Source organism: Anopheles stephensi, chromosome 2 (assembly GCF_013141755.1).
Source record: "Anopheles stephensi strain Indian chromosome 2, UCI_ANSTEP_V1.0, whole genome shotgun sequence".
Taxonomy (NCBI): domain Eukaryota; kingdom Metazoa; phylum Arthropoda; class Insecta; order Diptera; family Culicidae; genus Anopheles; species Anopheles stephensi.
In genome coordinates, this window is record NC_050202.1 from 65,273,717 (window position 1) to 65,301,633 (window position 27,917).

Genomic DNA, 27,917 nt, shown 5'->3' on the forward strand with positions numbered 1-27,917 from the left:
TAGTAGTAGTTTCGCTACAATAAACCCTGTATTATCTTTATTAACACTTTCTTCTCAAATGATGCTTCCGAATGCTTTCGATACGAGCAATCGTCTTAACGCTGCCTCACAATCCCTTTGTGACGGTTTCAAACGCTAAGCCTGAGCCAACATCGTCCATGTGCTTTACCTCCATGCCATTGATCATGATGTTGACCACGACCGTGGCAAGGTTGAGACCGAGTGAAAAGTTCTGCACCGCGTTCGCCGTATCCCGCGACTGTTCCTTGTTGATGTTGTAGTTGGCCAACAGTATGCAGGCGATCCCTTGGGCGATCTTGGGCGACACAGGGGCAGATGTTCGCATGCGGCAGAAGAGTGTTGAGTAAGTATATGAGTAAGCACTTGAGCTAAGAAGTATAGTTTTTTTTTGTTGTTTTTTGTAATTATTTGTCCAACTGCCTCGCTCAATTGTGGATGTACGGTACGGCCGGATCTAGTCCGAAATTCATCTTGATGACATCGCAAAACAGAGCCACTACGACGAACCCGAGCGAGAAGTGATTCAGTATGTTAGCTACCTTCCGTTGAACCTCACCACCATGCAGATTGACCAGAGTAAGAATGACGGCCAGTAGTGCGGCCGAAACCTATGCCAATGGGTAGGGGTTAGTACAGGCAATAGTTAGTGAAGCTACTAGCGAGTTAACAAGCAGCGGAAAATGATCCAGGTTAGTGCCAAGTTCTTCAAAGAAGTGCAGGACGGTCTTTTCTGGTTCTGGCCGGACGGGACGGCTGAGGTTGATGGCAGGTGTGTGACGCATGAGACTCTTGCCAGGCCGCAGCTAGCCTACGAAATGTTGAAACTTGTCGGTGGATTGTGACGTTGGGTCCACGCGTTCAAGCAGCCGAAGCGGTTGCGAAGAATACTCTATGCCGAACCCGGATATGATGACATTGATCAGCGAGATGACAAATATTAGCACCAGGATTACATCGTTCAGCACGATGGCGGCCGTTTGGTCGGGTTTGCGATTAATGTTTAAGCTACCGATCACCACGAACAGTATGCCGACAAGCATCTGCAGGGGAGAAAGACAGGGGGGGAATGCATGAAGAATGGTTGGTGGAGGAAGTTGGTGGATCCGTACCTAGTTCCGAAAGGAACTGTAATTATTTGTGCTGTGGTAGGAGAACCGGGAAGAAAATGAGGAAAAGAAAATGAGTGAGCCGGATGGATAGGACGGTTGGTGATGGGCGGTAGGCGTTCGCTCGTGGTGTCAGATCTCACATTTCCGGACACGTGTTGCATTATGAATATCTGTAGTATCTATTGCCAACAATTTGCTAGCCTGAACTGGACAGGATCAAATCCCGTATTGAATTGCGCTGCGATTGATTGCGTGCCGTGTGATGTGGTGGAAAAATCGATAACAAATCAATGAATAGAACCGTAATCGTCACGCAACGCGCGAATGGTCGGTATTGTTCCCGAAAGCTAATTAAGAAAGTCCGGGGAATACCCTGAGACAGAATCGAAGAGGGTTCGAAGCAAGCGTATCTGTTTGATATGCAGGACATCAAACGCTTGACCGATGGATTGGTTCGTGGAATTGGGAAATGGTAACGCGTATACGCCAAGCTGGACGTTGTTAGTCAAGCGTATATTTAAGAATCTTTGGATCGAAGGCGGATATCATTAGGTTCACCATGGCAACCAGTACGGCTGCCCCGGTGACAATGTAATTGATCACGTTAGCCGATCGATGGTACTCCGGCAGATGAAGTCGACAGTCGCGCATTAGGCTGAGGCTTAGATTTAGCACACCCATTATGACCTGGACAATTCGCATGTCACGGACATCATCATCATCGTCGTCACCACCATCACCAACCCCAGGACCAGAAGTTTTGGAGAAGGTAAATTAGGATAAGGAATTAGTGGGAAGGAAGGGAATATTAGCAAATGGTAGCACACATCCTTTTGTTAGCTTGCGTCTCGATTGCAGGAACACCACCCTCCAACACGGTAGATAATCATCGCAAGCGGATTATCCCGGTGTGAGTAGATGGTGTTCCCGCCTAGCACATGTAACGTTCGCTCACCTGCAGGATGATCGAGATGCTGATTAGTGTCAGCATTAGACCGTAGAACTCGTGCTTATCGCCCACCTGCAGTATGTACTTCAACTGGGACGCGTTGGCCGTAAGCAGTGCAATGTCCAGCATGCCCTGGGCGATGGTTTTCTTCGTCGCGTACCGATTGGCATCCATGGATTTGAGCTGCAAAGAGACACGATAGTGACCCCCCGGAGAGAGCATTTGTAAGACCAGGAAGCAATAGGGTTTCGGTGATATTGGCGAGTCGCGCGAATCGTTAAATATAAGCGATGGTGCGTAAGTTAGACGATTATTAACGTGTCAACATCACCCTCCCCCGAGGTGCTTTATCTGGGAAGTCAATGCAATTAGGAATTCATGAGCTTCCACTTTAATGTCCATTTGGTTCCGATCCCTCGGACGGGGTTTTTTGGATTGGATGCTAATTTCATTACGGAATCGTGACGGAAACATCAGCACGCAGTAGAAATCGAAGCCAATTAAAAGTGTTACTGCGCTTTATCGCGGTATCACAGGACACCTTTTGGAAGAAGGATGGAAGGAGACAAGCAAGTAAAATAAAATAAAAAAAAAACTATCCCAGCACCACCCCGGGGAAGATTGGCCTTCCGGCGGAATAGAACGCACCCCGTTTCGCTCGAACGGAAAAAAAGTAAACGTCGCCCGGATTACCGTCACTTCCCTGTTCCTGTGACATACACCAGGACTAGGAAGAGAGGCGACAACAACACCCCGAATGTCTCGAAGAGCTGCCGTTTAAAACGCAAAAATTGCACGCTAACGACTTTCGATACTCACTAGGGTGGTGACAAAAAGCTGGGTAGGGATTGGAATTCGTGCGTGGTCGTACGGTGGAAACATGGGTTGTCGTAGGGAGTAGTTTTGTTGAAGTGAGAGATTTTTACTGTAACTACGGAAGATGTAGTACGGTTGTTTGGGTAACATTCGGAAAAGTATTGGGTTTTTTCCTATTTGCAAGGATTTGTTTTTTTTTTTCAGATAACCATCAATGGGGGCGGTCCGGTGGCCGAGGTGACAGCGGCACCGGTCTTCACACGGGGCAGGGCCGGGGTTCAAATCCCATCCAAACCTCCTCCCCGTACGTAAGGCTGACTACTTTACTACGGGTAAAATTAAGTCACAGAAAGCCGGAAATGGCAGGCCGAGATCTCTCGAGGTTGTAGTGCGAAGGAAGAAGAGAGAACCAATCAATCTTTTTTAATGTGTAATGCTTAAAATTTTTCTCCATGATCATTTGGCCTACCGATCCACCTAATATTTGAAGATCTGGCATATTGATTCATCAGTTGTAGTGGTAAGTTTTACTTCCGAAGATAGGCTATTTAATATTTATGCACATACCATTATTGAAACACGAAAGAACCATTCTCGAACTTCAATACTACACTCCACCAGGCTGGCAACTCCAAACTGTGCGTGTTTGGGTTGTGAAATTGTATCGAAAGGTCATGCCGTTAGAAACATCGGAAGGCTACTCGCTTTGGGTGGATTGATCAATTCTACCCAGGGGTTCAACCCAGCATACAAAAGGGAGGAACGGCAAACCGTCTTGTAATAACTGTTTCCCCGTTCCCAACACTGTCATAATGCAATTATAAAACCTCCAGATTATAGATTCCCCCGGCCCAGAGTATCTAGGTTGACAAAAACGGAGGATTATTGCTAACGGTCCGATACGGTGAGGGGAAAAGCAACACATACGCAAATTCACATTCCTCCTCCTACCATAATGTGCTGCAAATGTTGCATGTATTGCAGTTGGAATTTAATCTATTTCCTTTGCCACCTTTTTTCCACCCCTTTATTGGAATATTCAGCTAACCCTTCCACTAACGACGGTCCGCAACGGTGTGTGTGTGTGATTTGTTTAGAACCTTATTTTTAATCCTACTTATCTACTTAGCTTTTGATAGATAATTCGACTTTTTACTATTAGATTGGTAGCTGCGCAGGATAAAAATCTCATCTCACTCTCTCCGACACCTCAAAACCATCCTTTTGAAAAGACACCCTCTTTTTTTTGTTACTTATGAGTGACAAAAAATAAAGTTCAGTTTGATCAAAACACCGATCGCCTCAAATCCTCTCTTTCTGTTCTTCCATTTTGAGGTGTCAGATGTCGGACGTATGCATCCTTAGGGTGGTGGCGCATGCAGTTGGGCGACACCCTACCTTTGGTCCTTATCCCTGTCGATTCTGCAGTAATATGATCCATTCGGGGTGCGCCTCTTTTGGTGCAAACGTTTCACCACAAGATTTTACGATAAGACTTTTGCCGTAAGATCTATCAAACTGTGGCTGTGCAGGACCCAACGCCGGAAAGCCGTTAATAAATGTTCCAGAGAGCTCCTGAGCGCGTACGCGCGTGTGTGTGTGTGTTTTGCCTCGTTCCAGGACATGCATCAATGAAGGCTTTCAGTGAAGGATAGAATCGTTGGACCAACACGAATGCAAACATCAAACATTACCGGGTCTGGCGCATATTAATGTGCCACCACACAGTATCAACAAGGGCTGGAACGATTGATTGGTAACGGGAGGGTGAAAATTGTCAAATGCGGCCAACTCGGTATTGCGTTTGCACAGTGTGTATTTAACACAATTTCGAAGGGGCCCTAAAACGTTTCTGTTTCTCCTTCACGCAGCTGCGACGAATGTCATCTAAGAGAACCCCGAATGCAGAAATCTTACAAACATGCTTTAGTTTTCGGGGTTTATGCCAGTCAGCCGGAACCACGCCGCACTGTGGTCACACAGGTGAGTTAGCAGATCGTCCACACAACAAAAGCGGCTGACATTAATCGTCCGTACACACGGTTCAGTAAGGTTGTGATTAATCCTGCCGACACGTTTAAAGCTACACTTACAGTAAAGTACATTCGTTGTCAACCTCGGTAATTAAGGCTATTAAAATGAGCTTTACCGGAGGGATGGCACCGTAAATGGAAGGAACACTGCAGTGGTGGGTAAAAATCGATATTCTAATCCTATCGCAGGCTGGATGCAAAGACACATGATTAATATTCAAATATCGGCACATGCAAAACAGTAACGATGGATAATCAGTCACACATGTTTACATTTCCCATCGTTGGCAATGGATTTCACATAATCCTGGAATGTCCTTTGAAGAATTCTCTGTGCGCATCGTTTGTTGCATTGCGTGCGTACGTTCTTGTTGATTTTGTATCGATTTGCGTTACGTGTGTCGAATTTTTCGATCCCGTATATTCACTTCTTTCACAACTGCTTATTGATTTGCGATTTTTTTTAAAGAATTGTTCTTCAATTCAACCCTTTGCCCCATTCTTTGAATCACTTACAACACGATCACTTTCGCCTACGCCAGACGATGCGGGAAGTATTGAAGCCATTGCCATGTCGAACCCAGCTGACTGTATTGTAGTTAAAATCGTATGCGTACTGTGGTACCGTGATCACTTGCCGATGGATAAACGATAAAATGGTAACTAAAACCGCGAATCCACTGTTGATAGCTATTTATTGCATCCGCCGCCGAGTGGACCACTACTACGCTCCACTGTACGTACGTTTCCGTTTCAGGATAGGTGAAGGATAGTCCACTCATAGTCCTTTCACGTTGCACAGGTTGGTTGGCTTGGCAACGAGACAAAATAAAACAAAACGTCTCGCACCAACGCAGACGGTTCCCTTCCGGTTGCTGTGAGTTGGCTGGCAGGTTTGACGATGCGTGCATGTTGGTACAAATTTGTGCGATAATCTAACATTAACCGGTGCATGAATGGTTGCGCTAAGGCAAAAACATGTTTTTTTTTATTGTCCTTTTTTGAACAGTGCGCCACGTTCAAGTTCAGCCCAGCGCCCACTGGTGGAAGGGTATGCAATTGCATTTTAAAAAGGGCATGTCAATGCACTGCACCCTTTCTGTAGAGACCGGGAACGCCGCATGTTGCGTGTGGCGACCGTTGACCGAGCTTGAGGGATATTCTTCCTTTTGCGGGGATACGCAAATTGGCACGGAATGCTATTTGCAGCAACTGCAGGTGTTTACCACCTTAGGAGGGAATCGATCGATCGAATCGGTTTTGCCGAAAGGATAAAGAACGTACAGGTTTGCCATTTGCATACTAGCTTTAAATTTAGGTAATGAGAGACTGAGGTTTAATTTCCTTGTCCTACCATCGTAGGTCACGGCAGATAAGTTAGATTGAAGAAACAATGATTTTCACAATATTTTACATAACATTTTGCAATAAACTTCTGCGTCATTTTATGAAGTCTCTTTCCTTTGTGCATTGATGCGCTAGAAATTATATTTTAAGCTTTCGAAAGGCGATAGAAAGTTTTTTTCTTGTTAACAAATGTTTCAAATCAACAACAAAACGTGCAAAACGACATAGAAATCAGTTAAATTCAATTTGAACTCATTACATTTCCATACTATCAGGTTGGCAGCGAGTATGGGGCAGCATAGGCGTGTGCGTGTTCGTCGTAAAAATCAAATTTGACAGCATTGCTGCTTCACTCACACACATACACGTTCTATGTAAACGCAATCGGCGAAAGAGATAGCATGCGTTTGTGTATATCTTCAGTAAAGCGGGAAAGAGAAAACAACTCCTACCCCTCAGCTAGTGCGAGCAGATCCGATCATGCATCTCTGTCACGCACGCACCGTGAAAGCGTGGCTGTCAAAAACGCAAGGCATTCAGACAGCGATGGAACGTTGCTGCTCTTCGTCGTCGTCGTCGTCGTCGTGGTCTCGTCAGGTCTAGTACAGAGGCGACCTTTACTTTTTGCCTTTCCGTAGCGCGCGAGTAAAACATCACCTCCGTTGTGGGCTTCCCTGACAGGGAGACAGAAAGATTTTATTTGTTGACACACATTTCTAGCGCCCGTCGTTGTGCTCTTGCTAGTGCGAATAATTTTCCGTTGATCGGTGTACAAAATTCGGATTCCCCGGACAAAGTGGTAAAAATTGAAAAATCCCTTGGCGAAGAAGGTGAGAGACAGGAAAAGAAAAAAAAGGAGAAGAAGTGCGAAGACCCATAATAGTGGAAAAGAAATCGGTTCAAAAGCAAACCAAATCGGATGGATAAGAGTGAGCGAGACAGGTGCGCAAGTTCGTTCATTTGACGTATATGATGTGTGCGCACGGGTGTGAGCAGGAAAGGGAGTGTTGTGAGAAGCGCGGGAGGATGATGGTTGTTCTGCTGTGAAGTGAATGTGTGTATGTGTGAATGTGTGTACGGTGCGGGTTTTTGGCTCAGGTGGTAACGAAGCAGCCACAGCGTGTGTTTGTGTACGCGCACGTGCTTGAGTGTGTGTGTGTGTGTATGGGTCCGAAGGAATTTTTCGGCGCGACGGCAGCAGCAACACTGTTTCTCTTTTCTGGTGCCGCCTGTATGCCATCTCTGTCTGTTGTGATGCGGCTGATATCGTACGCTTCATTCGCACCAGTGGTTGCTGAGGCACATGGCCAACTCGTTGGATGCTAGCTGACAGCGCGGTGTTTTTTTTACATATTGTGCGTGCGTGCTTGTGTGTGTGTGCAGCAGTGGAAGAGGTAGCGCGGTGCCGCAGTGTCGCTCTGATTGTATGTGCGTACTATGTCTCCCGGCTGAATAAAGCGTGTGGAAGCATCCACGACAGAAACGCACGGAACGTAGCGAGAAGAGGCAGCGTAAGACGACGGTGGAAAAAGTCGTACTTTTTCCTTCCTTTTCTATCAACATCGGTCGTTTGCAGACCATTTTTCCGTCTTCGTAGCCGACGTTGTTGTCCGTCACACAGCAGGGCGGAAAGTCAATGTGCGGCGAGTCCAAGACCCCGGGGGTGGGTGTATTGGTTCCGCATAATCCAGCCAGTCGCCACCAAACAAGAAGCTTCACCATCCGTGCAGACCACCACCGTCTTGAGGAAACCACGGCAGAGCAACAGTGGGCCCAGTCGGCACAGTGCGCTGTCCAAAGCATCGATCTTGCAAAAGCCCTGCCAGGGCAATGTGTATGGTCAAGGGCAGCATACAGTAAAATCGCCATCGTGGATCTGGTAAATCGTAGATAATGGTTTTAGTTCAGCAGATTTTCGGTAGTTGCTACGTGGTCCGTGTGTTTTAAAAAACGGGAAGGTGGAATTTTCGCGATCGTGCTGCGCTTTGCTATGTGTGTGTGTGCGTGTACATGTTTCCGTGCTACGCTTCAACAAACACCGTGCTTTCGGGAAGCTGATCTTGATCATCATCATCATCAGCAGCAGCAGCAGTGGCTAAAATCCATCCTATCTGACCATCATCAACCAACCAGAAAGTCAAAAAATTAGCTAGCTGCGATTCTAAAGGTAAACCTTCTAGCAAACAAATATATCGGAACCATATCGGTCAAAGTATGCTTCGATTTCATAGCCACTGAGTCACTTACAAAGCATAGATCATCTTCTGGCTTGTCATGGTGCCCAAGTTTGCTGAACTTTTGTTGAACAAATAAGTGTCACCCAATGTAAACAACTGCCTCGAATTCAGTCCCATCCCTGGTTGACCAAACGAAACCATCTTTTATCAGACCATTGGTCGAGATTGAGTACGCTAAGAGAGAGAGTTTTTTTAGCTTAACCAAATAATAAGTAACCTCGAAGTGCAAACGGCGTGCACCACCCGATCTCCAAGATTTTCGTCCCCAATTTTTCCGGAAACGTGTGCTCGGCCGGTTTTGAGGCATCAGCCCAGAGCAAACACGGCTCAGTACTACGGATGCCTGGCGCTGCACCGAGGAGACTGGTACTGGTGGTGGTAATTGTTTATGTTAAACCTAAAAATATAACCGGCGAGAAGTGCGAGCCATCATTTTCTGTGCTTCCGTTCGTTCGTCTCCAATCCATGGATGGGAAGCGAGAGGTACACATACACACACACACTATGTGTATCAATCGACGGGACCGGAGAGATGGGTTAGATTTTCCCGTCTTATGGCCCCGGTCGGTATGCGCATACCGGTGTTAGTTTCCCGCGCATAAGAAAGCATATGCAAGTTAGAGTTGTTTTTTTTTTCTTTAACTCTGTTTTTGAAGAATGTTGGTGCAGAGCGCTGTTGTATAAACCGCGTATGTAAATCGTTCTGGTATGCTCCTCGCTTGTGGCGTTGGGCCAGGTTTTTAATGGGGTATGTTTTTGTTGTTGGGCAATCCCCGATCGTTCGAGGAGGCGACTGATCGCGGCAAAGCTATATGTAAGAAAGTGCACAAAACCAGTAAATAGACAAATGGAGACCGAGTCAAAGCATATTGCAATCGATAAATGGTTTCCGATATCAATAAGATATTAATGTAATTTTGTATGTTTTTCTTTTCGTTTCAGTGTAAGGGGTATTAACAAAAGCTCAGCTTCAGCAATTCGAGATGGTTTAGCAAAAATAAAATACTGCATCAGTACGGTAGTATGAATGGCCACCTCGAAAATGCAGTATAACGTGTCAATGAGCAATGAGTGCTGCTAGGAAGAATCAAAAGCGAAGGTGTTTTGTGCAGAGACAACCACATGCGGCAGCAGTAGTGGTACGATTTTCGATAAAGTATGCCTTCGCTGAAAATGCATGAACGTGGTGCCTAAACGAATTGCGTGCGTGCTGCACAGGACAAGGAAAAAAAAGGATGTGATTTGTTATCATGTGAGGAAAAAGTTTGTTGATGGTGCTAAATGAAGCATCTGTTCTCCTGTGTTGTTATATCAGTGTGCCTCTACTGTGGTAGCAATGTGTGTGAAGTGGAGTTGAATAGTAACTCAAAATGTTGGCTGCACATCGAATGACATCGAGTGACGAAAACGAATAGCAACAACCTGTTATAATACGGCAATACGACGACGAGTAGTTTCACAAGCTCCAGTTGCCTGGGAAAACCTTTAATGTTAAAACACTTCGCCAAGACTGCCACGAACTAAACGGATTAACAATTCGACGGGTAAGCAAACAGCGTTAAATGTTTTTAAAACACAATTATTCTCTTATTCGATATGGCTATAACCTTAGCTACACATTTCCACTAGCATATACGGGATACTAAGTGGCCATTGGGGCTCTCGTCAGAGAGCGTCGTGGTGTGTTAAGGTTCACATAACAACCTCGAACGACTTTATAATCGACCGTACGAACATTTGCCTTTCGTTCCAGGTCGCATGCATAACGGCACCATGCCACCGTTTATCGCTTCACACTGATTTGCTAACGAGGAAATTATATTTTTTCACACTCGTTTATCAGAAATTGGTTGCAAAATGATGCTGGTGCATGCGGTTGATCGTGTGCTGCAGCAAGAAGTTGTGTTGTATTTAAGAAACGTTGTTCAACTCTGATAAAACACCCAACCAGACATGGCAATATTTCTTAAGCCTTTCTTGGACGAATTTGCACCAATGAAAACATGTCCCTTTTGCGGATCAACTACCTGTTGGACAGGCCTTCTTGTAACAATACGCGTATCGGAGGGTGGTAGCGGTATTAAGCAGCACTATTTGCATTGGCGTTGGGAAAAAATCATATGCCGGAGGAGACAGCTTATCCTTCTTTTTCAGCCTTTCAGCTGGTCCTCTTATGCCGACAAAGGTACTGTGGAAGAAGTAGACTATGGTAACAGAATTTCGGTCTACGGGAAGGGAGGATTAAAGGGCTTTGAGTTGGCGGTATCTACCCCCAATGGATGCATTATGTTTCTTTCTTTAAGGATCATACACAATAATTTTGAACGAACTTCCTCAATCGTGTTTGTTTTTAATAGAGCTAAATGTGCTAACCCTTTTGTTGCCTTAATAGCCGTGTACCGTTCAGAAATACTAATTATTTCGTATGTTTTCAACAACAAGAACAGTCGACGACGTGTACGACTCGCGTCGTCCACGGTGAAGCACAGGTGTGCCAGTCGGAGGAAAATTCAATTTTCTCTCGGTATTGTGTTCGTTACCGTGTGTTCTCTTTTACGCCCCAAAGGCACAAAAGAAAAAGAACTTCCCCTCGCACACTGGCCGAAATGTTGGGAAGCCATGCAAAAAGATTGCAACGATCACTGGACCGTGGCGACATGATTGAATCAACGCGTCTTCATATCCTTTGGCAATCACAGACTGCCGGTATCGACTGTGGGAGAAGATTACGTCTTCTACTGTGGGCTAACTAACAACGTGCGTGTAGGCTGATGGGGAAGAAAAGAACGGCGAAAGAAATATAAAAGAAAGGATCCCCAATCGAAAGGAAAATCCAAACCAAACCATCGTGTACCGTGTCGGTTTGGGGGACGATTCTACGCGACAGTTCGTTTAACAATCGAATGTGTCTCAATCAGGCATGCTTCTCCGGGTTCGCTTATCATCCTGCCGTCGTAACCTTTTTCCATAATATCTATCCGCGCTGTGTGTTGCAAACATTGTAAGATGTTCTTTGAATAGTCCAGCGCAAATAAATGCACCGTAAGATTATCCCGTTGACTGTAGGATAATCAGCGGGTGGGAAGCTGAACGAAGAAATTGGAATTGGCTATCCTTTTCTTACTCGGTGGAGTCATCACCCGCCTAGAGGAGGGAGTGAGGATTATTTTCCCTTTTTTTTCTTGTCACAGCTTGAGTGCGTAGGGTGGGAAAGGTCGGAGGGGCGGCATCGAATGTTTTGGACAGATATGTAGATACCTGTACTGTATGAATTCTGCATTTTTCGTTTTTTTTTAATTTTGCACACATCGAATGTTTTTTTATTTTATTTTATATTTACGCCAAAGAAAGTCAAAAAGCATTTTGGTATAATTAATTACCTTATAATTAAGAAATAATTTATGTGTCTCTATTCGCTTTCGTATAGGGTAGTGTGTTGTATTATTTAATTGTTAGTAATAAAACTAATTTCGGGGTTTAAATAATCAATTCCTCTCCTTTTATGGCATACAACCTCAAGAGGTCTCGGTCTGCCATTTCTGGCTTTCTGTGCCTTGATTTGTACCCGTAGCAAAGCAGTTGAATGGGAAGGCAGTCTGGATGGGGTTTGAACCCCGGCCCTTAACTGTTTTCCATGTATTCTTTTAACTTCATTGCCAATTTCTCAAATATTGTAGCTTTTTTGTATCCGTCCTGGCAACCATTATTTTTAAAGAATGGCAAATATTTATGGAATGGTCTTCGGAAGATGGATACACATTATTTTCTAGTATATCGGTAATAAAAAATCCTCATCTGTTTTTTTACGAAAACGCACATATTTTACGTTGGCATTGCAAACTTAAAAGGTGTCTAGAGGCCCTGCTATTTCCGGCTTGCTTAATTTGAATTTTATCCATAGCTGGATATTTAATCCTGCGTACGGAAAGCTTCATTTTTTCCTGGGGATGGTGCAGTGGCCTAAGCGATAACAATGCCAGTCTACAATGCAGGGCTTGACCGTCTTGCAACGGGTAAAATCAAGCCGAGGCCTTTCGAAGTTGCAGTGCCAAAGAAGAAGAGTATACCTGAATACAAATATTCGGGACATCTCCAAGAACATTTGGCAACTTGTTGAAAACCACAGGGACGGCGTTTAAAAATCTTCGTGCAACACTGTATCTTTTAGCTAGTTGATGGCAGTTATTTCTAGCAATGTGGCCTGGCCGTCCTTCACGCAAAAAAAGTTATTTCTATTGCTAATTTGTTTCGAAGACTAGGTTCGATATTTCAACGATAACGACTGTAGATGGCAATATGTTCCCCAGTATCGCTCGTCCTCACGCATTAATAATGCTCTTTACGCCGGCTTTTCCCGATTCACGCTAATGAAACTCTTTCACTGCCGGAAGATGCACTTTCCTTTCTGCCTTTTGATGGACATCTTTTCGATCGGATCGATCTCGCCGTGTAGCTGAAACGAGACGGAACCCGTCCTTGTGCTTACCCAGTGTGCGCATGTGCACCACCCGCAACCTAACCCCCGCCCTCGGTAGGGTTTGTTTTTCCATCCACCCGTCCCGCAAAATGTTGCCTTTCTTCTCGCTCGCAGGAGTTTTCCGCTACGTGGCGTATCTAAACTGTCTCGCTTCCACTACACAATCACCCACTGTGTGTATGTGTGCGCAACGATACACGGCCGAATGTTTATCCGGTGGCTCTAACCATCCACCTTGCTTTTCCACCCCCTACATATTTTTTGCCGGTGAGATGGAAGTAGCAAACGCGATTCCCTTCTGCGCCCATGTTCGGTTGGGGTGTGATGCTGGGAAGATGCGGTTTTCCTCGTGCTGGATACGAGGACCACCCAGATGATTTTCAACCAGCGCAGTGTGTAGTGTGTGGTACTGTCTGTCGTGCATAGTTTTGCCTACATTTCTGGCATTGGGCTAGCATCCTCAACAGAAATAGAGGGACAAACCGTTATCATACACCAAGTGGTTTTGGTGAGTTGATGTGAGGTGAACGAATCGATTTGGATAAAGCGCGCAGCTTTTGTCGAAAGGAAGATTGGTAAGCAAAATCATACGGAAACTTTGTAAAACTTCCAAATGAAACATGTTTCTGTTACACAATGATTCAGCAGCAACACATTTTCATAAAGTGAATCGAAAATTTCTCAATCATACCTCCTCAGTTCAACTGCATTATCCGCCCTTGCTTGCTTACCTTGGTTCGATGTTGTCGATTTAAATGGCTGCCAGATATACTTCTCAAAACTTCCCAAGTTGAAGTGATGCATTGAAAAAAAGAAAAACGAATCACAAATGCAACAACGAACAATTTCGGAAAATGGTCATTGCAAACTAAACGAAAAAAAGGACATCTCTCGGTGATGGTGTGTGTGTTCTATTGGTGCTAGAGTGCAATTTAACTTCTGCCGGAACAATCGGTGGCGAGAGTTTGCTGGTGTGAAAAAGGACGATCGGCACAATAGAGTAAAATGTGTCCTTCCACCAGGTGTGACATCTACGACATCATCTTACCCCCGGCACTTCGATGCGTTGATCCGTTACGGCTTTGAAACACTTGGGTGAATGAGGATTTCTTAAGCGCACAACGATCAACAACCAGTGGTTGAGCGGGATAAAGAATGGATGGGAATGTCGAAAATGAGGATCGTCTCACGGTGAAGGCGAAGCATCCGTGGACGGTGTAGTGTTTCAAGGATATTGCTTACACATTTCCTTTGTGATTTATGCAATGGGTGTTCCGCGTGCATTTCATGCTTTGTGGCTTAAGGTTCAAAGCAGTTGAGCTGTTTGAAGTTTTGAGGACCATAAAATGACTTTAAACAAGCTACTTCGGACGGCTTCCACCGACGATGGAAGCTTTTGTTGTAGTTGTTGTTGTTGCTACTACCGGCAAAACGTTTGAACAAATCCACTTATGCACAGCTGGCCATATCGGGGGCTACTTAATGCGTTTACAGAGCACGTAAAAGATGCTGCCCTTTTTCACACCCATTAACCATCGCAGGAATCATCACCGTGTTCCGTGTGTTCGATGCAGAACCAAATCCCATTTCTAGTGGCGTTTACTGCCGTTTCCGAACGCTCGGTAAATCGCATAAACGCCTTCGCCACAGCTCAGCTGTGTGTCTGGAAGAGATGGTGGTCGCCGATGGCACAGATTGATGATCGTGTATGAATGCGGGAAGATGCAATAGAGGCCGCAACACAAAACACACAGACACAAACGCGCGTGCGATCGTGAGGACACCTTTTTGCCCTCGATCGGACGCCGTGTGTGTGTGTGGAGTGTTGAAGGTAGAGTGATCTAGTCATCTTTTGGGTCCGCTCGAATAGGAAGAACCCGGCGATGGGAGAAAAGAAAGATGTATAAAAATAAAATTAAAATAAAAAAGACCGCGGTCGCGACATCAAAGGCTCGTTGTTCGCTCTGCTGTCCTCGGCGTGGGGGCGGTCCTCATCGTGTGAAGGGTAGGCAAAAACCGAACGGCATCATCGGTTTTGTTGTGCCGGCTAAAGATCAAAGCAACCAGCGACGCCGGGGTTGGGAGAGGGTAGGGGGGGAGGGTCGGGATGGCGGCGACCAACATCGACACATATGCGTCTCCACCACCACCACCACAACGGCGACCATGCCATCGTGGTGCAAAAAGGGAAGAGCAAGACATTTTTAATGTACACTTTGGGGTCTGATCGCGCCACGTTGTGAGAGTGTCGCCACGCTTCTTGGTGTGTGCAGTCTTCCTTTACCTTTCACAAAGCGTCTGTTTGCCCGTAACACACATACGGGGTGGGGAAAAACCTCCCTCTGTATGCCCTATTTTTTGTAGTGTTTTTTGGTGGCGTCAATCGCGACACGCATATTTCGTTTGTGTTTGTAGTGTCCATGCATATTGGGGAAGTGGTTTCGCACCGAGTATCGTGCGTTAGTGGTGGCCGTCAACACAATCACATGACAGACAACAATGGTTCAGTATTAAGGGCGGAAAAGTGGGGGAGTTAGGGGAGGATCGGTGTAGGTCAGAACAGTTGACGAGACCAACCGGTGACAGATCGTCTCCCAATGCAAACAGACTCAGCGGCAGTCCATGGGGGGACCATTGGATCATGGTGACTGTGTTGGCAAAGAAAAAACACTTTGAAAAATTACAAAAAGTAAAAGACAATAATTTTTCATGTTGGGAACGAAAAAGCAAATTTCCCACAGATGAGATCAAACGATCGTACAGCGGTTCGTTTTGCGTGAGTGAGATCATCTGTTAAATGATTCATCATCTAATTATGATTAATTCACTTTGACCGATCCAGTCGCCTATTGGTTGGCAATATAAATTACTTCATTTCAAAGAAGAATATTCTATTTAAAAAAAAAGTTTTGTAGCTAAATTGTTTAGTCGATCGATCAATCGTTTATTGCCACTACGGCGATTACAAATGTTGCTTCGCATTTTGGCTTGCTTTTGTATTTGCTCATTCAAATCTCTTAATTTACTGATCATTATTTTGCCCCCCCCCCCCCCCCCCGCCATTTACCATTTAACCCGAAGATTAGGTCAACAAGAAATGGTTTCACTATCAGGATACTTTTTCATGTGCAGGTTTCATTGAGGCAGGCCTACTTTAAAGCACATGCTCGTCGCGTAATGATCGATTTTGCTCGTTGGCTGCGTGACCGCCAGGCTATCAGTGGAGGAAAGGACGGAAATAATTATATTGAACCCAATCGACAATCGGGTTTGCCAATGATTTATTCGCCCTGTGGGCCCCAGGTCTACTGCTGCTCCCCCCCCTTCCCTAGTAATGTTTAGACCAGCGCTCAGAGGGCGGCTTTTTTGATTGATAGTGCTCTGATGCCCGTCACAGTCGTCTGTTCGCACGATGCGAAGTGCATTATTGTTTCCTTATCATGTTTCGCGGTGCGGTTTATTTACATTTACGCGCACCCAACTCCCGATGTGGCAAGCAGAGAGGGGGGGGGGGGGGGGGGAGATGAGAAGTGAGGACGATGATCGTCAAGGGTAGAAGGGAGAAAAAAATGTTAGATTTATCTGCGTGGCCTTTTTGCGGTGATCGGATAGCTTCGTGAATGGATGGTGAACGTGTTTTGGAGTCTGCAGAATTTTATGAATGAAATTTTTGCTCTAATTTGGGATTATAATCTACACGTTTGAATCAATTATTGTATTTGGAAAAAATGGCACAAAAGAGAAATTTATTTACTATTCATTTGTACTTGAAATCTGCGCAAGAAGTTTTCTTTTTTTTTATCGTCGGTAATTAAATAACTCTCGGTTCTTTATATCAACAATAGAGAATCTGGTCCTATTCTTGATTGCTTTAGTTGAAACAAGTTTATAGGTTAAGTAAACTTTTCAAAAATCAATTCTAGCCCTAGTTTTCAGTCCGAACTTCTAGAATTATGCTAACCCCGGTCTGTTTCAGACGGTTTTAGACTCTTCGTTTGTGGTTGATAATTCAGCGCGAGCGTCAGTTGTTTTATTCGATGCTACAATCTTCAGGTTAACCGAAATTCGTCCTTAAAATTGTTACTCGCAAATAAGATAGACACGTTGAAATGACTCTTTTTAAATCACACCTTACTATCTTCACATTGGATAGATGTTTTTTCTTTATTTAATTTAGCGTTAACTCCTTTCGTTTAACATAATTTCTCTATTTTATCATCAATGTTATACTGCAAAGTGTGCACTAGAAAGCTGTGGTAAATTTTAATTAATATCGAGCAAAATATTTGAAGCAGCATTCATCCCCTAGGTTTTAACGTTTGCTGAATGACTCATAATAAACCCATCGATGAGCGCTTATGAAAGCATTCGTCCGTGGAAAAGGGATTTTTTCTTCTGCTAGACCCGCCTGTCTAGCACACAACCGTTGTTTCGGTTCTCACTCTCTCGCCCTAAATTATGAACCCAGCCAATGCTTTCAAACGCAAGAGGCACGATCAAGCGAAACGCTAGAGGCACGATGGAGAGGCACAGGGATTTTGTACGAATTTATTATTTTCGTCTTAAATACATCGCTTTAATAATTCCCCGTGGTAGCAGTTTCCAGTCTGCTATTTCTAGGAACTACTGGTGGGTTTTCTCATACTGGAAGAGAAGGATATCATGTTGGTGCCTCAGTATCCTCTCGGCAAAGAAATAGAATAAACATACAGAACAGAGGCATAACGGTAACAATGATGATGCACCAATACACGTGTGCCTGGTTGTGCCTGGTTGATTGCTATTGCTGCTGTACCTAGAACGCTACCTAACGGAGAGAACTCTCTGAACAACCCAGACGAATGCTTGCTTCCCTGTTTCATAAAATTATGATCCTTCTTTCTTCCCTTTTTACGGAACGAAGGATTAATGTCCATCACGGTTACAGGCACAAAGCTCATTTATAGAACCGTACAGAATGCCCCTTTACATTTACGGTTCAATGAACGATGTTTAGCGTTTGTTGGGCGGGATTGGTAAAACTTAACTGATTAATTTTGATTTAGCAAAACTTTAGTTAAATTTGTGCTTTTCGTTTATATTTCGTTTATATTTGTTTTAACTCGGCTCATTTCTTAAACCCATCGTGTACCAAACCCTGCATCCTTGAGTTTTGATCCGCCTTTTAAGTGCATGCATTCCAGATTTAACCTTCGGGGCGCAGTACAAAAATCAAACTGATGTGTCAAATTGGAAAATTGACACTGCGCCGCTGCAAGCTCAGGAAAATGGAGAGGGAAATCGTTTCTTTCGTTATTCACGTTGGAAATATAATCCTTCAAGCTGTAGATGAATTTTTCCCTGACGTCGTTTTGGTGTAAAAGGGGAAATCAGTTTCCCTAGTGCGTACGATGGTTTGATGGATGGAAATTCTGTTCACAAACTAACCTACCAACTATGGCCGGTCACCCGGGTGTTTCTGGAGGCTGTTTCTGGTCTAATTCAACTGGAAGCTAATTGCACACGCACCACGCGTGTTGTGCTGTTGCTGTCCCGAAATCAGGACTCCTCTCGTCCCTGAGGCGGCAACTCGGCATTTTCCTGCTGGGCTGCAAATTAAAGTCAAGTAAATTATAATTTAATCTCTTCCGCAACTTGATGATGGAGGGATCTGTTGCCTACCACCTGCGTAAAACATTTTGAAGCCGGTTTTATATAAAAAGTTTTACAGAAGTATGTGCTTGAGCGCGCGGCACTTTTAAAGCAATAATAAAAAAGAAGGCAAATCATTAATCGAACGAACTGTTTTATGGAACTTTTTACTTCTTTTATTGCCGTCCTCTTGCGTATTACCATATACTTTAATAAGAAGCGCGATGGTTTGATGGTGCACCGAACCAGCAGGAAATGCTTGTTGCCGACACCAGTTTTGTGCCATTTGCTCGTAAAACGGCACAATAGCGCAAGTCTTTGATGCGTTTGCTGCTATTGCCGGACACCCGGTACCTGTGCTGGTAATGAAGAAAGGATTTAATAGCCATATGGATGAACAAGAATGCACCGTAGACGAACCTGCTGGTGGGATGATGTATGCTGCATCAGCCTTTCCAATCCACGAAATCGATTGGGTGTTGCTGTAGCCTTTAGCCTGATCGATTCTGCGTTGTGTCGGAGGTGCATAAACTCATGTGTAATAAAAATGTAAGTTGCTTTTCAGGATGTTGCCTGTGGCTGGCTGGCAAATTGATTCGTTCGCTGACTTTTGCCATCCGGAACAAATTTTAAAATCTTTTTATTCTTCTTCTTTGGCACTGCAAGCTCTTCAACGGTCTTGGGCTGCAATATCTGGTTTCTTTGATGGTTTTCTGGTAAGGGCACCGACCGCGAATGGCAATCGATACCGGTTCCAGCGTGATATGAAACCTATGACGCTTCCTTGTAATTATCGAGCCGGCTAGTTAAAATTGTTTAATGTTCATTACTTTTAGTGCAAACATTAAACCAATGGACAGTATGGGATGTTGTGTTAATTGCATATCTATCTAATCAATCATTGAGCTCTGCATGTCGCTTAATAACTGATCGTAACATTTTATTGGTAATTCAATGTTGAAAAATATTTTTCAATTGCTTTAAAATCTTGTAGAAGATGTATTGGTAAAAGAAAAACTGGTACGATTTCCTGTGTCGGTTGTTCGGTTTTAGCTTTGTAGATAATTGATAGGGTATATAATATTGCTTCGTCGTTAATTACATGCTCGCAATCCTGCTGTACCGTTGTACTTATGCGCTCTTCCCAATCCGGACATGCAGCACACAGTTTGTAATGCAACTGGTTAAGAGCCGCCATTTCGGCACGATAATTATTCAAATTTACCTCCCACTTTCTCTTCCCCATCGGCGCGAAGCTATGCAAGAAGGGATCTTTGGTACTCATTCAACCCTCTTTACTTGAAGAATACTTGTCACGTTGTCGTGTGTCCTTGATCCGCCATCATGCGGCAACACACATCATCAGCAGCAGCAGCAGCACAAACCCTCCGACGGTAGATGCGCCGGGCCAGGTTCGGGCGGCCATTTTAAGCCTCGGTCTGCCGGTGATTCGTCCTGCCGTAACGACCAATTGCACGGTCCTACCGGGCCTGTGTGTTGTGTCCCAGGATTGCATTGTTTTGCCGCGCACGGTAAACTGAGGCAGAGAAGTGCTTTAAACTCTGAAGTGGCGGAAAAGCGTACGAGGTCGAACTTAATCCGTCGTAGGAAGGGATTCGCACAAAAGATGCAAAAAGGGCAGAACAAATAATAGCACCGCGCTTCTGTGCTGCCATTCGACGACGGTAGGGTGATTTTTCTGCTCAAGGCAGGACAATTGTCGAAGCCCTGTTTACGTTGCTTTTTTAATCCCGTTTTCTATTCCAATTCCCTAAATTGATTTTTGTATTGCAAACCGGTGCGCCTCCATGATGTTTGTAACGCATCATTTAGTAGTGTGGAACAGGAAATCTTTTAAAGACACTGAATGATTGTACGGTTGTGCGTTGCACCGAGTTAAATTATGTTAAATTTATAGCAAAAATGCTTTTGTTTGTGTTTGTAAACGGTGTGTATTGAAATGCAGCCGAATATCAGTCATGTTAAAAATTTATATCTAGGTCTTGCCATGATTGTAGTGAGCTGGATAGACATAGTCCCTGCATAAGACGAGCTACCGTCTCGGTTGCCGGAGCGCCGCCTTTTGAAATAGCAAAAGGCAGAGACGCAAAATATCGTCCTGGATCCCGCAAGGTATCTTGCTATCGTGCCCCTACAAATTCCTCCTATAGATGGTACATCTGGTACTGTAAGAAAAGATGCATTCATCCGTGGAATATTTCATAAATTCAGTACCGTGAAATGATTGACGTTTAAATGGGATTTGGGACGTTTAAATGGCGCTGGGCGTAGAGACTGCTGGGCAGAAGCCTCCGAACGATTTTTTTTTGGTTGCATTTGGTTTTGGAAATTAAATTTCCTAAAATAACATTCGCTGTTCGTTTTTTTAAATACAATACCATCAACATTAAGTTGGGCAAAATGGTACAAAAGTGAATTTGTTCTATAAGAAGTTTATCGAACGAATGACTAATATGTTCTTCCTTGTATTTGCTTCCAGATATTGTTAACGATTGATTACCCCAGTTTGCCAAACAAACGAACGGCGCGGTAAAACCACAACTGCCTTCAAACGACTGATAACTGAGACTGTAAGGAAATACGTGACGATTGCACGCAGCCAATGGATAGTGCTGTTGCAGGTCTTATCGAAAACATTGTACAAAAATCGCTTGACTAATACAATACACGAAACAACGGTCAGTGCGCGCGCAATAGGCTGTTTCGTAAACTTTCTTCGTCTACCGGGCAAAAAAGCTGCATTCAAAAACTTAACCAGCACTGGTATCCGGGATCGATCGTCTTCGGGGTACTGTCCTCCAGCGCATTACCGATGAATCAGCAGTATTTTCATCAAAAGTTTGATGACTTTCACAGCAGTGGCCCGAGACCACCCGTTCCCGGAGAGGAAAGCCGCCGAAAGGTAAACGTTACTCTGTGTATCCTTGACTCCGGCTTGGATTTGAATCGCCTTTACTAACGCATTAGTGCTCTGCATATTTTCAGATGACAGAAGCGTCACATTCGGACCGAACTCGGGACGGTTCGCCCCCGGCATACGTTCGCTGGGCACAGAAGCTTGCGTACCTGCTGGAAGATGGCGACGGAGCCGAGCTGTTCAAGCGCTACGTCGAGCTGGAGGGCGAGGAGCCTTCGAATCGGCTTAAATTTTACTTTGCCTGCGAGGGTCTTAAGCAGCAAACCGATTCGGACAAGGTAACGCAACTGATCGGAGCCATCTACCGGCGCTTTCTCAAAAAGGCGCAGCCCGGCTCGGAGCTGTACGTGAACGAATCGCTGCGCAACTTCATTAAGGCAGGGCTAAAGAATGAGCTGGAACTTACGCCGGACATCTTCGATCAGATGCAGGCGGACGTGGCAAACATTATTGCCGAAACGACCTATCCGCACTTTCTGCAGTCCGACCTGTACCTGCAGTATGTGCAGAACATGCAGAGTTCGAGCAGTAGCAGCAGTGTGATTGGTAGCGGCAGTAACTGCAGCCTGGCAGCGGCAGTGCCTTCAACGAGCGGTGGAGCCGGCTCGTCGCTGGCCGGTACCTCGCATGGTGGTGCTGGTGGCAGTAGTGGCAGTGCCGGGGCGCGTGCCTCCTGCTCACTTACGAGCAGCAGTTCCACGTCCGAGCTGTTTCTGCACAGTTCGTCCGCCTTGCCAACGGTGCACGAGGATGCAGAGCTGGCGAATGCCGACTCGATCGAGCAGCTGTACGGTGCTACCGGTCCGGGGTTGGACAGCCATATGGGGCTGGTGGCACCACCGCTTGTACCACCTAGCGCCACCGCTTCGTCATCCAACACGAAGGTACCGATGACGCTTACAAAGGACGCACTGATGGCTACGCAGAAACGCCGGCTAGAGATGAGACCACCTGGGTAAGTGATAGGGAGCATCGTATGCACAAACGCACTGTCTAGTGGTGATTTAGCCGAAGTGATTACTCGAGGCGGTCGCAATTTGGAGTTATTTAATAATCTACAGACGGCAACTTAAAAATCGATTTGTGTACAAGTTTATAGATTACAAACGTTAACTGCAATTGAAGCACTTTTACTAATGCTCGTGCCAAGATTCGTGTGCCGGATGTTACTATGCTTGAAACTTTGCATTTGTATAAACTGTTTTTCTTCTTTTGCGTACGGCTCATTTAATACTGCTTAATCAGTACATAAATTCATCATCCTTTTCTTTGCCGCTTGACACGTATGTAAGTCCTGCTCTCTGTGTAAGCCTTTGTTTTAGAATTCTTATCAATGAAACCGTGAGAGAGCGAAGAACAAAAAAAAACTGTCGGTAGTAAACATGTTTTCATGTTACTAACTAATTGGAATATTTGCAAGTCCACGTGTTAAAATTTGTTTTGAAATTTGTGTGTGTGTTTTCGTGTTTCTACTTTTTCTGTTTTCTTTAAATTAAACTCTCTTTCTTTCTTTTCTTTCTTTCTTTTTTTTTCTTTCCATTGCCTTTCCATTATCGTTTTGTTACGCACCACCACCACCACCACCACTATCACCACTGCCTCGTTTATTACATCCTCCGGTCACCGGTTGGACACAACATTTGGTCACAAAACTTTGATATGTTAATGCAAAATTTTGCATTTTTTTTCTATGCTTAATCTTCCCGTCATCTCACACATCATCGTCATCAATCGTCCCTTTACATCCTGTTCATGTTTGCTTGTGTGTGTGTGTGCGTGTTTATTGTTACCGGCATCCTGTGTGCGGCATCAATGTGCGCATGTGCCCCTACTTCACGGATTGCACCCCGCTCCATTTGCCCAATCATACCAACATCGACACACACACACTCACGCACGCACACTCACATTTTGCATTCAATGTCCGTTCCGTCCTGTTGCTATACTGGCGGTTCATGTCCTTGCGCAACCTCGCAATCTCCTAACTGCCGTGTGGCGTACGTACCTATGAAACATGATCGCGGGTCCTCCCCTTTTTTTTAATGTGAACTGCCATGTTTAAAATGTGTGCTGCGTTTCCCTACCTTTCTCTCTCTCTCTCTTACTCACACAACAACCATGGATGGATTCGGCACACTACGATGTGTGGTTTTATCATGCTTTTTGCCGTCGGGAAACTTAATTTGTGATTAACTTTTTCTGGCACAAAAAAAATAATCAACCATGCCCAACTTAATAATGAATGCGTTGTTTATCGCTTCCCATTTCGAACGTTCCCAATTTCATACTACGCTATGTCCCTTTTTCGATGATTTTGCCCTTAATGTGTGTGTGTGTGCGCCTCCCAACCAAAAATGCATACACCTCACGCATGCAGTCCACGCGGATACTCCGTGTACACCAACTATGCATCCTATAATCCGGTATCCCGTCGTGACTCAGAACTGGCCAGTCTGAGCTCCGGCCGTACCGATTCCGATACGATGTCTCTCTCGAGCATATCCACGTAAGTTATGATTTGTTTCAATATGTTTTTTCGTTTACCTACTAATCCGTTTGTAACTTAATTTATTGTCACTTAACACACGTTTAGTTTCATTCTCTTTCATTTGATCCAATATAAGTTGTTTTAGTTTGTTTGTTTTTTGGTTTTACTTTATTTTATGGTGACGGCGACGAGTTAGGATAAATAATTTTAAACTCAAATCAACCATTTTCTCTGCTCGTCTGTTTTATCGTCTGCTTTGCATTACTTCCCCTACAGTGATGGGCGACCACATTCACAGCGCAAACATCACCACCATCACCATTCGTCCATGGAGCGAAGAATGATGCGTGAAAATGCCTTAACCAACGAAGAAGTCGATACGTTTTCGGTTAGTAGCAGAGGATAGCCATTTGCTTTTGTCTCGGGAGCACAATCGATTCATACGGCTCTAAACTTTTTGCCCTTTACCACAGATCATCCCTCGAACCCATCGGCACACGCAGAAGCAGCCACCGCCAACGGAGTTTGCCAAAATTCTTATCAACAAGCTAGAGTGTGTAGCCCGCGAGCGGGAAAAGGATGAAGTGTTGTGTAAAAAGATGCAGGAGGTAAGCAAAACGGATAAACTGTAACGGATGTAGGGAAGCATACGGTATTAACATGTCCACTTTTACGTTCACACGACGATTTCGTAGGCCGAGCTAACCGACCGTTCGCAGAATAAGGTGCTCGCGGACGCGATCCGACAGAAGCTGCAGGTGGACGACGATAACGATCAGGATATTCTTGATCAACATGTATCGAGGGTATGGTCGGATCTGACGCCAAGTCGATCACCGGGCACAATGTCACCCTGTCCACCGAACGTGGTCAGTTCTCGGTCGCGCCGTCACGAGCTGGCCGGATTTGGAGGTAAATTGGCAACAAAACGTACACATGGTGTATGGATTGATTCACATGGTCCAATTTCATTTGTTTTTTTTTTTTCTTTTCGTAGCACAATCTTCGATGCGTCATTCAAAATCGATGCCTGAAGGACATCCGCTCATGGGACCACCGATGCAACCACCGATGCCAATGCAAATGTCTTCCGGCTCACGCAAGCTGAACAACAAATGGCCCTCCGTCAATACGGACAGTGGGATCAGCCTGTTTTCGACCGACACGCTGACGAAGCACGGCAGCAGCGGTAGCGCTAGCCGGGGAGAGCTCAGTCTCGGCAGCAGTTCGCGCCCATTGTCGCGTAACATGCACGACATCCACACGGCAACACTGCTGCAAGAATCGAGCCGCCGGCTGGAAGATGAAACGCGACGGTACGCTTGTTTTTGTGCCATGTTAAAGTATCTTTTTGAAAGCCTTCCTCTTTTTTGTTATATCCCCAACCGACGTAGCTCGAAGCGATATCAGTACCCGCCTAGTGCAATACAAAGCATGCCCTTGCCCCCGGTACCGATGTCGTCGTCCTCGGGCGGTTTCAGTAGCAACCTTCCGCCGGCCATGCCTCCACCGCCAATACCTGCCAAACCGCTGCAAGCCCCGAACGAGTTCACCATCGTGGTGTACTCGTTCTGCGACGAGGAAGTCCCGTACCGGATAAAGATACCCGGTACGCAACCACCGACGCTCAAACAATTCAAGGATTATCTGCCGAAAAAGGGAAACTATCGGTAAGTGGAAGGAGTGACGAACCTGTCTGTATTATAACCTGTCTGGAAAAGCTAAAGACTAAACAATTTTTCGTAAGAACAGCTGTGTTTTTAGAAATTTATATAAAAAACTGATTTGATTACTTTCCGTGAGCCTGTTCGATCCGTCATCATCACCCCTGGCCAGTCTGAGTGATTACTAAAAAGATGGCTTGTTGTAAGATACGGAGCATGAGTTTTGTATAATAATCTCCATCTTGTCGCAAAACATTCTTCACCATTAAGGCATTTAATTTGGTCCCTGGATCCACTGGAATTCTGCAACTTCTGGGGCAATTTGCGGTCCTAAAAGAGTCTATTGTTTTGTTAATGCATACATTACCGTTCATCCTCATTGTTTCGCGTGCGTACTAATTGGCCTTTCCTCTTATTCTATCTTCCCGCTAGATTCTTCTTCAAAACGCGCTGCGAGGACCTGGACAATCCTGTCATTCAGGAGGAAGTGAACAGCGACAGTGAACCGTTGCCACTGTTTGAGGGCAAAGTGATGGGCACCGTGAAACCTTCGGAGTAGATTTTTTTCCCATAGAAAGCAATATGGCCAAACCGGCCTCCAAAGGCAGAAACAGCAGGGCAATAACAAGCGTTAGACAATGTGACCACAGACGTGTTTGTGTTCTGCACGTTTGCAAGGGATGAAAGTGTGGCTTCCATTAGAAATAAGAGAACGGCAAGAGGCAAGCAGCTGCGGGGCGGAACGAACACAAAACTCAATTCTCCACCAAGGAAAAACGCTTCCACGAGAACAAAAAAAAGAAAGAAAATCGAAACTGGTCAAAGAAGTCACACACCATATGCCACTATGTGCCTTCGGATGCCCGCTCAAACACAACACCTGCCTGCCTGCAAACCAGTGCGAAAATGGAAAAGCAATCATCTACACACCACTGCTGCTGCACCTTGACAAATCCTTTTACCTATCATTTTTGTCTCTCAGTAGGCATACTATTTTTGAGCCAGCTGCCAAATCTAATAGGGTGGATACGATGGATTGAATGCATGCAATAATAGTGCAATCCTTCGAACGACAATTATTCGTACTGCAAACGTGACTGCAATGCGGTGAGACAAGAGCAAACGAAATCAAATCGAAAGTATCAGTATTTTTACGCGTTTTGTATGTGTGTGTGCGTGGCTTACTAGAACTCTATATTTTCCCCACAACACACATTGAGCACATTACAGATTTTACAAGCAAGCAAACAATCGAGTTTGGTGTTAAAAAGTAAGAAGCAGTAACAGCATCGAACGAAATCTAAGTTGCAAATGATTTGTGTTTGCGCGTCAAGTCAAGTAAAGGTAAGTTCTTCCAAGTAGAAAATTAACAAACTATTTTTTTAGCAAAAGAGGAGGGTTTGGTGCTTATGGTGGATGCGAGTTTTAAAAACAAACAGACCGGAGACCACCGTTCCGCGTATCACTTAATTGTACTATTCTGCGTTTATGTTTATTCTAGTGACTGTCGTTTAGGTCGTGCACATATTTTATTAGCCTAGTTGTATTGCAATCCTTGCTTAGGGTTTCTTATTCGGTTCGTTCTTTATGCAGAAGAGGATGTATGTAAATAACGCGGAGGTCGTCATAGCCATAAGTTTTTATTCTCGTTCAGCAGCAGCAGCAGCAGCAAGTAAGCGCAACGAATCGATATCTTACTGCGCGCGTTCGTCCATCCTCACTTTCTTCACCTCTGTTAATTGTAGCTGCCGTTAGCCTTATTGAAGCGTTCTAGAAATCACAAGTCACCACGAACAAGGATGTGGAACGATGGAGAAAGATAACAAGTTGTCGAAAGCAAACGATACGAATAGAATTAAGTGAATTGAGCGTGAAGAGCGAAACAGAGCGATATATATAAATACGTATGTATATTTATAAGCTTAGAGTATACACGACTGTAATAGAGAAGCGCAAGTGCTTAGTGGAAAAATGAAATATAATTGCTTATTTAAATTATCGTGGCACGATCTATTTTACTGTCCTACCTGTACATCATCCGTATGTAAATCGGTAGTTCTTTCCAGAGCGCAGGTGTTGCTACCATTATTTTGTCTTTCGTCTCGTTAATCTCCTATCCATGGTTTTTTATCGCTTGGTAAAAATCATGGAAGAGTCTCGAAGCAATCATATTGTTAGCATCAGGGTATGCCAGGAACTTGATTTAC

At 44.7% G+C, this 27,917-nt stretch overlaps 2 protein-coding genes across 7 annotated transcripts; one reads left to right on the plus strand and one right to left on the minus strand.

Annotated features, from left to right (window-relative positions):
* Positions 1–9: 9 nt before the first annotated feature.
* Positions 10–5,790, minus strand: LOC118503658 (ninjurin-2). 4 transcript variants are annotated; one of them, XM_036037183.1, is made up of 3 exons: positions 5,445–5,789; positions 2,086–2,262; positions 10–1,817 (listed from the first exon to the last, which is right to left on the minus strand). In XM_036037183.1, the coding sequence occupies exons 1-3, from the start codon at positions 5,499–5,501 to the stop codon at positions 1,632–1,634; spliced, it is 420 nt and encodes a 139-aa protein (XP_035893076.1). In that variant the 5' UTR covers positions 5,502–5,789; the 3' UTR covers positions 10–1,631. The 4 variants fall into 4 exon arrangements, with proteins under 4 accessions (XP_035893076.1, XP_035893075.1, XP_035893077.1 ...); XM_036037182.1 differs by having other exon boundaries at positions 10–316; positions 5,445–5,745; XM_036037184.1 differs by having other exon boundaries at positions 195–629; positions 5,445–5,783.
* A 1,014-nt stretch (positions 5,791–6,804) lies between these two features.
* LOC118503650 (axin) lies at positions 6,805–27,709 on the plus strand. Of its 3 annotated transcripts, XM_036037169.1 has the most exons (11): positions 6,806–8,442; positions 9,455–10,056; positions 21,121–21,543; positions 21,627–22,513; positions 23,936–24,064; positions 24,323–24,434; positions 24,520–24,654; positions 24,742–24,958; positions 25,044–25,362; positions 25,441–25,716; positions 26,143–27,709. In XM_036037169.1, exons 3-11 carry the CDS (start codon positions 21,454–21,456, stop codon positions 26,267–26,269), a joined length of 2,292 nt encoding a protein of 763 aa, XP_035893062.1. In that variant the 5' UTR covers positions 6,806–8,442; positions 9,455–10,056; positions 21,121–21,453; the 3' UTR covers positions 26,270–27,709. The 3 variants fall into 3 exon arrangements, with proteins under 3 accessions (XP_035893064.1, XP_035893062.1, XP_035893063.1); XM_036037171.1 differs by lacking the exon at positions 23,936–24,064 and having other exon boundaries at positions 6,805–8,442; positions 26,143–27,039; XM_036037170.1 differs by lacking the exons at positions 6,806–8,442; positions 9,455–10,056 and adding an exon at positions 13,412–13,564 and having other exon boundaries at positions 26,143–27,039.
* Positions 27,710–27,917: the final 208 nt, after the last annotated feature.

Excerpts from the sequence above, each read along its gene's own strand:
- LOC118503650 (XM_036037169.1), top strand. The coding sequence starts at position 21,454 with ATGAATCAGCAGTATTTTCATCAAAAGTTTGATGACTTTCACAGCAGT. Across the intron at positions 21,544-21,626 it reads GAGAGGAAAGCCGCCGAAAG|ATGACAGAAGCGTCACATTC; the intron begins GTAAACGTTACT and ends GCATATTTTCAG. Across the intron at positions 25,717-26,142 it reads CCGAAAAAGGGAAACTATCG|ATTCTTCTTCAAAACGCGCT; the intron begins GTAAGTGGAAGG and ends TCTTCCCGCTAG.
- LOC118503658 (XM_036037181.1), bottom strand. The coding sequence starts at position 5,501 with ATGGCAATGGCTTCAATACTTCCCGCATCGTCTGGCGTAGGCGAAAGT. Across the intron at positions 2,263-5,444 it reads TAGGCGAAAGTGATCGTGTT|CTCAAATCCATGGATGCCAA; the intron begins GTAAGTGATTCA and ends GTCTCTTTGCAG. Across the intron at positions 1,062-2,085 it reads GCATCTCGATCATCCTGCAG|ATGCTTGTCGGCATACTGTT; the intron begins GTGAGCGAACGT and ends TCTCCCCTGCAG.